The 11,562-nt window shown below is 55.7% G+C and overlaps 1 protein-coding gene across 1 annotated transcript; it reads right to left on the bottom strand.

The window, feature by feature from the left end:
* Positions 1-839: 839 nt before the first annotated feature.
* SCRT1 (scratch family transcriptional repressor 1) lies at positions 840-3,338 on the bottom strand. The gene is made up of 2 exons (XM_056854596.1): positions 3,224-3,338; positions 840-1,627 (listed from the first exon to the last, which is right to left on the bottom strand). The coding sequence occupies exons 1-2, from the start codon at positions 3,336-3,338 to the stop codon at positions 840-842; spliced, it is 903 nt and encodes a 300-aa protein (XP_056710574.1).
* Positions 3,339-11,562: the final 8,224 nt, after the last annotated feature.

Below are 11,562 nucleotides of genomic sequence, written 5' to 3'. Positions count from 1 at the left end.
TCCCCCCCCACCCAAAAAAAGAAAGGGGAACAAAGGTCAGTCCTTCTTCCTTGCGTTTGTTTCCTCGATTCCCCCCCCCTCAAAAAGTGACGTAGACTTTGGCATAGTAAAGCAGGTCTTGGCAACAATCGTTCAGATTGGAAGTCAACAGCGGTGCAAAAAAGAGTTGGCGCTTTTCTTTAGAAAATTGCAACGTAAACTTACGAAGGAAGGGGGCGCCCCCCCTCGAATAAATAAGGAAATAAATACATAAATAAGTGCATCCACAAATAAATAAGAAAGGCTCCACTTTAAATATAGACCTCTGATTTTTTTTCTTTGCTTAAAAAAACAGTGAAAGAAATATATAATCAACCGAACACTTTTAAGAAAATAGAAATCAGACGCTTTTTAAAAACAACAACAAACCCTCTCGGAAAACTCAACCAACTTAATAAAAATCAAACAGGAGCATCGTTCGCCTGACATAATTCACTACGAAAAAAACGCATCCTTATTACTGTGAGCATCCTTACTCTCCTTCTGGTTCCCAGCAGTGGAAGCAGGGCGGACACCGGCTCGGTGTCGGTTTACCTGTCAAGGTGAACACCTGGGTGGCCCTCGGCGGAGGAGTTTTGCAAATCTCTCTTCGCGTTAAAAAAGAAAAGAAAAGGTTGACCCTTTGAAAGCCGAAGGGAGGGAGAAGGGAGGGGCGGTGGGGGGGGGGCGGGGAGGCGACTGGGGAGGGAAGCGGGGCCGCGCCCCGGGGCCTGGGGATCTGGCGCCCCCCCCCCCGCCGGCCCTGCTCCGGTTGCCGGGAGGCCGGGGCGCCATGGCTGTGCTCTGTGGGGGCTGGGGGGTCAGTCCTCGAGGGGGCTGAGGGGGGGCGGCACGGCGCCCTTGAAGCAGGCCGACTCGTAGTGCTTGTTCAGGTAGGACTTGAGGGCGAAGGTCTTGCTGCAGCGTTTGCACTTGAAGTGCTTGAAGGCGGAGTGCGTCTGCATGTGGGCGCGCAGGTTGGAGCGGTCGGCGAAGGCCTTGCCGCAGTGCGCGCAGCCGAAGGGCTTCTCGCCGGTGTGCGAGCGCATGTGGCCCTGCAGCAGCCAGGGGCGGCTGAAGGCCTTGCCGCACACGTCGCACTTGTGCCGCAGGTCGTGCGTCAGCAGGTGCATGGCCATGGCCGGCATGGAGACGTACACCTTGCCGCACGTCGGGCACTTCTTGGCCATCTTGCTGTCCAGGCTGCGGTGCGTCTGCTTGTGGCGGCTCAGGTTGGACGACGTGGCGTACGTCTTGCCGCACTCGCTGCACGTGTGCCGCTGCGGCGGCTGCTGCGGCGGCTGCTGCGGGCCCAGGCGGGGGGCCGCCCCGCCGCCCCCGGCCCCCGCCGCCGCCGCCTTGCGCCGCGAGCGGCCGTCGGTGATGAAGAAAGCGTCGACGGCGTAGCCCTCGCTCACCGCCGCGTCGCCGTTGATGTAGCCGCCGGCCAAGCCAGAGCGCGGGCTGTCGGGCGGGTCCGAGTCCGGCGCGCCGTAGTCGCCGTGCGGCCCGGGGTAGATGGCCCCCGACGGCGAGGGCACCTTGAGGCCTCCGTCGCTCTCGCCCTCGTACACCGACGATGGCGTGATGTACTCGCGGATGTATCCTCCTGGGGGTGGGGAAGGAGAGGGGGCAGGGGTCGGGGGGCCCGGGCCCGGGCATGGCCAGGAGGAGGCGGCGCGCGGCGGATGGAGAGGCCGGGGGTGGGGAAGGGGGATTGGGCAAGATGGGGGGCGAAAAGATGGAGGGGGTGGGTAGGGGGGGCAGAGAAGAGGGGAGTGAGGGCATGAAGGGAGGGCAGGAGCAGAGGGTAGGAGGCAAGAGGCAAAAGCGAGGTATGGGGAGGAGGAGAAGAAGAAGAAGAAGAGTTGGTTTTTCTATGCCGACTTTCTCTATCACTTAAGGCAGAATCAAACCGGCTTACAGTCCCCTTCCCCCCCCTCCCGCAACAGACACCCTGTGAGGTAGGTGGGGCGGAGAGAGTGTGACTAGTCCAAGGTCACCCCGCTGGCTTCATGTGGAGGAGTGGGGAAACAAATGCAGTTCCCCAGATTAGCCTCTGCCACTCATGCGGAAGAGGAGTGGGGAATCCAACCCGGTTCTCCGGATCAGAGTCCGCCGCTCCAAACCCCCGCTCTTCACCCCCACACTCGCGGGGGCGAGAGCGGCGGCAGGGCCGGCCGGCGGGCCGGGGGCCGCCGAGAGGCCGGGAAGGAGCCGCTGATGAGGCCATAATTGATGGGCTTCGCCGGCTCGGCTCGAGAGCTCTCCAGTTAATAGATGCAACAAGCTGGAGCCGCGAGGAGCCCCCCCCCCCGCCCCCGCCAGGCGGCTCCTCTGTCATGCTAATCTCCGCGGCGCTTGATGAACCTGCCCCCCCCCCACCGCCCGCCCGCCCGCCAGCCGGGCGCTCCATCATTCCGAGCGATTTCTCGGCCTTTCACCTGCGGCTCGTGTGGCCGGATAACTGGCTGGCAAGGCTGGGGAGGGGGCTAGGAGGGGCGGACGGGAGAAGGCTCCTGGCCCTTGGGCAAAGAGGGAGGCGCCCCCTTTCTCTGCCCCCCCCCCAGATCCCTCCCTTCAAGGTCAGCTCTGTGCAGGAGACCGGGGGGGGGGGCGTTGCGGGCGGGGAGCTCCTGCCTTCCCTGTCTTCGAACCACTTCAGCAGAATCCCGGCGATTATGCAACGCGCCGCAGCCGTATTGCCCGGAACAAAAGCGGGAAGGGGGGGGAGGGAGGGAGAGGGGTCCACCAGACGCCCAGGCCAGAGGGTGGGGAGCCCCCCTAGCATTTCAAGGGGAGCGTCGGGAACCATGCACGTGGGGAGCGGCGGAGGCCCCCGTGGACGGTCCCTCCCAGGGGAAGAGAGGGAGGGAGAGAGAGGGGTCTGGGTTTGCCCTTGAACTTGACTAGCGCGAGACAAAAGGGCCGCCGTGCAATCCCGGCCCCCTGGCCGCGGCCTCTCCGCAGACCCGGCCCTCCTGCCTTCGCCCCACCGCGGCCCGGGCTCGCCCCACCGCCCGTCCCCGCAAGGTCGGGGGTTGCGGCGGAAATGTGCCGAGTCAAGCCGGCTGGCGCCGCGGCCCGCATTCCAGGGAAGCAGCCGCATACCGGGACTGGCGCGCGCGCGCCGCCCCCCGGAGCTGGCCGGGCCGCCGCGGGGACCCCCCTGCCTCCCCCCCCGCCTCCGCGCGCCCCCCCTCACCCTTGTCATGGATGCGGGAGGTGAAGTCGGCCCGCGAGCGGCTGTAGGAGTTCTCGAGGTCGGCGGCGGCGAAGTCGTCGAGCTTGACCTTTTTCACGAGGAAGGATCTGGGCATGGTTTCTGCCCTGGCCGGCCAGGGGAAGGGGGCTCCGCAGCTTCAGCCGAGGAGGGGCGCGGGGGGGGGGGGCGGCAGGCCGCAGCAGCCCCCGCAGCCGCCGGGCGACAGCCCCGCTCCAGACGCGCCGGCCGGGCGGGGGGCGCGGGGCCGGGCCGGGCTCCGGCGGCCGGGGCGCTGCCGCAGCCCGCAGCCGGCGCTGCTGGGGGGCCGGCGGGGGGGCGGCGCGCCTCAGCAGCCCACCATGAGGCCGGCCCGCTCCGCTGGCTCATAAGCGGCGGCCGGCGGGGTCAGCACCCGGACAGCTCCCGGGGCCGGCGCCGCCCCCCCCCCTCTCCCCCGGCCGCGGTTCCGCGGGGCTCGCCTGGGTGCCCGGCCCCCGCCTCGCTCCTCTCCAGCGCTGCGCCTCTGCCCGGCCGGCCTGGGCAGCGGGGATGATGGGGGGGGGGGGTTTCGGGGGCGCGCGCGCGCGGCCGGCTGCGTGCCGTAATTCGTATTGTTGTTCCGCTCCGGCGGCGGGGCGGGGGGGGGGCTCTCCTGGTTCAGCACCGGACAGCTCCCCGGCCTCCCTGCCGCAGCCTGCGTGGCCCGGCGCCGCGATGGGTCTGAAGGTTCGCCGATCAGCGGTGGGGATTTATAACGCAGCGATCAGGTGGTGGACGGAAAGGGAAGCGCTTAATTTAATCCATCGGCAAAAAAAAAGAGAGAGGAGAGAAAAGGCAGCGAGCCAGAGCCCCCCCCCCCGCTCTCTCGCTCTCTCTCTCCCGGGAGCGGCGCCGAGACGGCGTGATTTAGTGGCGCTGTTGTCGGTCGCCTCCTGCCCTCTCTTTTGCATCACCCCCCCACCTACCCACCCCCCCTTTCCCCCTCTGCAGCCGGCACAGGGAGCAAGCCGGGCCGGGAGGCCGGCCACCCCCGGGCGGGGAGTCTCCCGGAGTCCCCCTCTCCTTGCAACTTGCAAGAGTAGCAACTGAGGCTCGACCTAATGAGGAGGAGGAGGGTTTGGGGGGGGGGTGGGGGGTGGACGCCGCCTCTCTCGCCGGGCCTGTGATTTATTGGCGGCAGCGCCCGGAGGACCTGTGGTCTCTGTGATGCAATAAAGGAAGCGGCATGTTCTCTTTTTAATGAGGAAAGGGGGACGCGGCCTGGGCCTTTTGTTCTCGCTTCCGAAGGAGGCCGGGAAGCCAGAGCGCGGGTCTCCAGGGCCGCGTCCCCCTTCCCAGGCCCTGGTCCAGAGGAGAGATATCCTACCTGGTGAGGTGGGCTAGGAACCACGGCTCTCCCGCAACCCCGGGCCAGGAGCATTGGGTGGGGGGCAGGAGGCAGGGCTCTTAGGCAGACCCTCCATGGGACAAAGGCCTAGAGGGACAGGAACATCTGGAGCAGCCTCAGCCAGAGTCGGACCATTAGCCGTTCGAGCTTCCTGGCCAGTCAAGCAACAGCTCTCTCTGCCGTCCTGGGCAAAAGAGAAGGTCTTCCTTGAGTCTGCCACCTGGCATCTCCTGGCATGAGAGAAAGAGACCATTCTGCCAGCCCTCTAGAACAAGAGATACAAAATAGGTAAGATGGAACATCTGTTGTTCCAAACTGCACATGTGAATGAGGCTGAAGGGCTCCACAGGACCCTTTGAACACCTGAACACACACAAAGCTGCCTCATACTGAATCAGACCCTTGGTCCACCAAAGTCTGTACTGTCTGCTCAGGCTGGATGCAGCATTCCAGGGTCGCAGGCTGAGGTCTTTCCCATCACCCACTGCCTGAGCCTTTTAGCTGGAGACTCTTCCAGGGATACAACCTGGGACCTTCTGCATGCCAACCCCTCCTGAGCATAGCCATATGGGTTTGCAGTGGCAGTGGATCCCTGAGTGTCTTCGGCTGCTCAGAGGCCCACAGGGTTGCCAGAGGTCAGTGATGTTGTGCATGCCATCCACCAGCAACTTCTCCTGCACAATCCTGAGAGAAGTAATATGGAGGTAAATGGGACCCATGGAACAGTAAGATTTCTATAGGGCTTCACAGGAGGAGGAGGACATGAACAATAAACCTCATGTATTTTAATTCATATACTTATTGCGTTTCCACCCTGCCCTTCCCCTTGCTAGGAATCCGAAGTGGCTGACGCCATTCTCTTCTCCTCCATCTTATCCTCACAGCAACTCTGTAAGGATGGTTAGGCTGCGTTACAAGCCCAAGGTCACCTGGTGATCTTCCAAGTCAGAGTGGGGACTCAGACCCGGGTCTCCCAGCTGCTAACCTGACACTCTAACCACTACACCATGTGTAAGCTTTTGCCTTCATGTGAAGGTTATCAGCACCCGTAAATCAGAACTTCCTCTGCTAAGCTTCCTTCCCCGCCCCCAATATATTATAGTCCTTAAAAGAATTAGTTGTGATCAGGGAGGTCCTTAGTTCAAATCTCACCTCTATCACAAGCAGGCAGGTCACTCTCTCAACCTCAGCCCCCCATTGTAATATGGGAATAATAATACTGGCCTACCCTACAGAGCTGTTGTAAAAATCACAACCTGAAAGTGCTGCATGAAGCATTATAAGTACCATGTATCATTTATCTTCTTTCTTCCTTTTCTCATGGGATTCACTGGGGTGTTAATGAGGTTCCCAAGAGATCTCCCCATCAGGCCATTGAGCAGTCTCAGACTGGCTTACTTCCAGCAAGGATGCCACCCCACGTCTTCTCCTCTCCTAAGAAGCCTTTGGCTTTGAGGGGGCTACCAGAAACTCTCCCGTGCAAAGGACTTGCTGTGGGAAAGTTTGCTTTGTGCAAACCAAAAAAAAAAAAGTGGGATTGGGTTAGGAATCAAACCTCCAGGTCAGACTCCTGGACTCCTGAAATGCACCCGTCAGGAAAGACTGGAACCCTGGATTAGACTCTGGATTGGAACGGGAACCCCCTTTCGGAGCCTCTTTCCCCCAGCCCTGGCAAGCTCCTTCTGCCCGGCTCTCAGATATCCAGATGCACCGCTGGGTTGCATTTGTTTCTCCTCAGCTCCCCTGTGGCCCTGCCTTTGATTCATGCCGCTCTCCTTCCCTGCATCCTAATTAACAAGACTGCTGAGAACCTCAGGCCTTCGCAGGAGCCAGAGAGCACGTCTCGGTTTCGTTCTGATTTTCTGCCCTCCCTCTTTACTCCAGCAGACTGATGGAATTGCAAACCAAGCTAACAATCTACAGTCACCCAAAGTTTACAAGTCACCCTCTGACATCACAGCCCCCAAGCCAATGGTGTTCGCTTCATGCTAATGAAGGGGGCTGGAGAGCAGAAGGTCCCCCCCCTTGCACAATGATTCCTTTAGGAGACATATGTCCCTAATTAACAAATATCTAGGAACAAGCCTGTTCGCTATTGTCTTTCCCAGAGTAGATTTGTTTACTTCTGCAGAAAAGAAACTGAGCTGAGCTGGCAGCCCAGGTGAGAGAGGCCACAGCATGACAGCTCTTCCGTTGCCCCCACTCCTATTTCTCTATTGAAGGGCCTTCTGGGGTTTGAAGCAGGCCTGACCCAAGACCTTTTTGTGCCCGAGGTGGAAAAGGCACAGGTCTCTCCCACTCCTCCCTTGAACTAGCCGGGTTGACAGCCCACCAAGCGTGTCTCCTGTGCAAACCTGGCTGAGGAGAGCTAGGACACTCTCATTCCTTTCAGCAGTGTTATGGAGGAGAATCTCCCAGTAAGAACATATGTACAGCCCTGCTGGAGCAAACCAGTGAGGGCCCATCTACTCCAGCATCCTATCTCACACAGCGGCCAACCAGTTCCCCTGGAGGTCCAGCAAACAGGGCAGAGAGGCCAAGGCCCTCTCTTGATGTTGCTCTGGAATTCAGAGGTTGACTGCCTCTGAACATGGAGGTTCCCTTGAGTCACCAGGGCTAGGAGCCACTGATAGACTTCTCCATGAATTTGTCTGATCCCCTTTTAAAGCCATCCATGCCTGTGGCCATCACTACATCCTCTGGCAGCAAATTCCACATTTTAATCCCTCTCCGTATAAAGAAGTATTTCTTTTTGTCTTTTCTGATTCTGCTGCCCAACAGCTTCATTGGATGCTCTCAAGTTCTAGTATTTGGGGAGAGGGAGAAAAGGTTCTCTTTGTCAGCTCCATCCACCCCTGAGTCATTTTACTCTGTGTTACACCCCCCCCTTGAGTCCCACAAAGATAAATAAACAAGCCAACCCTTATCGTGTCCCCTCTTAGCCTTCTCTGGGTGTGTCTGGGTCTCCTAGCTTCCCTTCTGCCCCTCTTAATGGCAGCCAGACCATGGTGCCAAGTGGGCACACCATCCTCCAAAGAATGGCTGTGCCAGGAACTCTTGTCTTGCTGTCGGCATGCCATATGTAGGCAAGTACATTTGAAAATTGTGCAAAAATGTTCTTAGCATCTGTATAAAAGAATCTGCAGTTGCATAAAATATGCAAATAAGAATGAAATGCGCATCTGTGTATGCATCTGAGAAAATGAAACCCTTCTCAAACTGAAGCCTTGCAAAGGAAGGTCTACAGGGCCAACCAGGGCCCATCTTCTGGCAATGGAGCAGGCTGGACACACAGGGGCTACAGCAGAGCTTCTTGCAGATTCCTGCCCAGCTTGTCTTTGAACACCTCCAGACATTACATAGAATAATAGAATCATAGAGTTGGAAGGGACCACCAGGGTCATCTAATCCAACCCCCTGCACAAGGCAGGAAATTCACAACTACCTCCCCCACACACCCAGTGACCCCTACTCCATGCCCAGAAGATGGCCAAGGTGCCCTCCCTCTCATCATCTGCTTAGGGTCATAGAATCAGCATTGTTGACAGATGGCCATCTAACCTCTTCTTAAAAACCTCCAGGGAAGAAGAGCATACAACATTACAACATTCTTTAGGCCACAGCAGGCTTGGATACCTGGACACATGAAGCTGCCTTCTACTGAAACAGACCATCTGCCCATCCAAGTCAGTATTGTCTACTCAAATTGGCAGCGGCTCTCCAGGGTCTTTCACATCACCAAACATCCAATACGTTTAAGTGGAGAATTGAATTGAACCTGGAACCTTCTGTATGCCAAGGAGATGCTCGACCACTGAGCCACAGCCCCTCTGGCACACTGCACTCCATGCGCAACACTTGGTACTTTGAGCCTGGAAGGCCAAATAGCCCCTAAAAACCAGACAAGAACAGTACAAATGTCAAATTTAGCCTCAGTCGAGAAGATTGGCTATAAGGCAGACTTTGTGGCTCTGGGGTAAAGTCTGGAGCCCATTTTGAGATTGCATCACTAAAACGCTTCCATACTGATCCTTGTTGCCAGTGCTGATGGGTCTCACTTCTTCCCCTTCTTTGAGTATATCACTTTTGAAATGAATCAGTCATAAGAGTATTATGTTCAGTTTGGGGCACCACAATTTAAGAAGGATGTAGACAAGCTGAAACATGTCCAGAGGAGGGCAACAAAGATGGTGAGAGGTCTGGAGACCAAGTCCTATGAGGAAAAGCTGAAGGAGCTGGGTATGTTTAGCCTGGAGAGGAGAAGACTGAGAGGGGACATGATAGCCATCTTCAAGCACTTGAAGGGCTGTCATATGGAGGAGGGTGCCGACTACCGAGTTATTTTCTGTTGCCTCAAAAGGTTGGACCAGAGCCAACAGGTTGAAATTAAATCAAAAGAGTTTCCATCTAGACATTAGGAAGAATTTCCTAACAGTTGTGGTTCCTCAGTGGAACAGGCTTCCTCGGGAGGTGATGAGCTCTCTTTCCCTGGAGGTTTTTATGCAGAGGTTAGATGTCCATCTGTCTGCAATGCTGATTCTATGACCTTAGGCAGATCATGAGAGGGAGGGCAGGAGGGTTTTGCATCAGTGTTTGGCTCTCGTGGCCCTTTCTTGCATGCCCAGGGTAGTGCCAATTGCCACTTTGTGCCAGGAAGTGATTTTTCTCCGGCCAGATTGGCCAGGGACCCTGTAGGGTGGTTTTTTTTTTTTTTTTTGCCATCTTCTGGGCGTGGAGTAGGGGTCACTGGAGGTGTCGGGGGGGGAGGTAGTTGTAAATTTCCTGCATTATGCAGGGGGCTAGACTAGATGACCCTGGTGGTCCCTTCCATGTAAGAAGCCCTGAGCTCCTGGGAGGGTAAAACTGGGACAGAAAGGCAAAGCTGAGCATCAACGTTCAGAAGATCTTGGGGCTGCTCCTTGATGGCTGAACAAGCTTGTTGCTGCCTGTTGGGAGCCCCCCATGGGAGTGTACAGGAGACCAGTAAGTAGAGCCCACCCCAGATGTTTCCCTCCCCCCCCAAGCAAGGTCCATGCTGCCACTAGCTGGGTCCAAGCCAAGCCCCTGTGCCATCATTGCCAGGACACAGCCGGTGGCAGCGTGAGCTCAGGAAATAATGTCCATCCCCCTCTTGCACTCTTGATGCCTGGGACCAAGCTGAGCCCCCATGGGATGTCAACGCTGTCCTTGTTGTGTTGCCCCAAGCAGAGAATCAATCTTGGTTGCTCGCCTGGGAAGAAGAAGAGGTCTTTATACCCTGCTTTTCTCAGCCTTAAGGAGTCTTAAAGCAACTTACAATCAACATTCCCTTCACCTCCCCACAACCAGCACCTTGTGAGGTAGGTGGGGCTGAGAGAGTTCTGAGAGAGCTGTGACTAGCCCAAGGTCACCCAGCTGGCTTCATGTGGAGGAGTGGGGAATCAAACCCAGTTCTCCAGATCAGAGTCCACCGTTCCAAACCACCACTCTTAACAGCTATGCCTCACATGCTTTTAACCACTATGGCATGCATGCTGCTGCTCACAGTGCAGAAATGACCCGAACCCTTAGGGCACCGTTCTGCAGGGGAAGGGCATGTGGAAGACTCGTTCCTCCACTTATTTACCTTTCTATCCTGCCTTATCTCCTTGTACTCAAGGCACCCTCTGAGCTTCCATGGTGCAGACAAGATGCAGTAGCAGAGGATGCTATCGGTCCTTCCAGCTTGACCACACCTGCTGGGAGTGAGCACGTCACTGAGATCTGCACCGTCATCCTCCAGTGGTCCTGAGGACTCTTTCATGTGTGGACATTTCCCCTTGGTGACTCCGGTTTGTCAGATATAAATGATTCTTCCTGATTGGACCAGTGACTAGGGTTGCCAGCTCTGGGTTGGGAAATACCTGGAGATTCTGGGGCAGAGCCTGAGGAGGGTGGGGTTTGGAGTGGGGAGGGACTTCAGTGCCATAGAGTCCAATTGCCAAAGCAGCCATTTTCTCTAGGGGAACTGATCTCTTATTGGCTGGAGATCAGTTGTAATAGCGGGAGAGCTACAGCCACCACCTGGAGGTTGAGGAATCAAAGTTATGCACTTGTTGAAAGCTCAATAAAGCACATAAGAGCAATATGCAAACAATTGTATTCAGAGAAAAAAGAACCTCACTGCAAGGTATCCAAAGGATATAAATACTGAGCAAGGTAAGTTAATACACAATGAGAATACAAAAAATGTGTACAAGAATAAGTCAGGTATACAATGATAGACTATCCAGAATGGTAAAGTCCAAAAGAGCACGGAATAAATATCAGACGCAATGGGCTTCCGGTAAAATCCCCATTTCAGAGCTTTCCTCAAGCTTCAAGAAGTACCACGTGCCAATATCACCAAAATTGGAGAGAGATGTCTATTCTGCCATTCTATGTAAGAGGCTTGGTACTTCTTGAAGCTTGAGGAAAGCTCTGAAATGGGGATTTTACCGGAAGCCCATTGCGTCTGATATTTATTCCGTGCTCTTTTGGACTTTACCATTCTGGATAGTCTATCATTGTATACCTGACTTATTCTTGTACACATTTTTTGTATTCTCATTGTGTATTAACTTACCTTGCTCAGTATTTATATCCTTTGGATACCTTGCAGTGAGGTTCTTTTTTCTCTGAATACAATTGTTTGCATATTGCTCTTATGTGCTTTATTGAGCTTTCAACAAGTGCATAACTTTGATTCCTCATTCTCCTATTTTGTACTTGAAGCCCGATTTTGAATACTAATAAACCACCTGGAGGTTGGCAACCCTAATAGTGACCCTTCTGCTAAAATAATCAATGGCCCACCAAACCACTGCAGATATATCAATGTTTAATGCCTAATATAATATAAATGCCTAATGCCTAATATAAATGCAGATATATAAATACCTAACCCCCCTCAGTGAATTGATACATTCCCGTGTCTCTCTGTATGAGTTTCTGC

Source organism: Euleptes europaea, chromosome 8 (assembly GCF_029931775.1).
Source record: "Euleptes europaea isolate rEulEur1 chromosome 8, rEulEur1.hap1, whole genome shotgun sequence".
Lineage (NCBI taxonomy): Eukaryota > Metazoa > Chordata > Lepidosauria > Squamata > Sphaerodactylidae > Euleptes > Euleptes europaea.
Note: the sequence above shows the minus strand (reverse complement) of the source record. Positions and strands in the feature narration are given on the sequence as shown.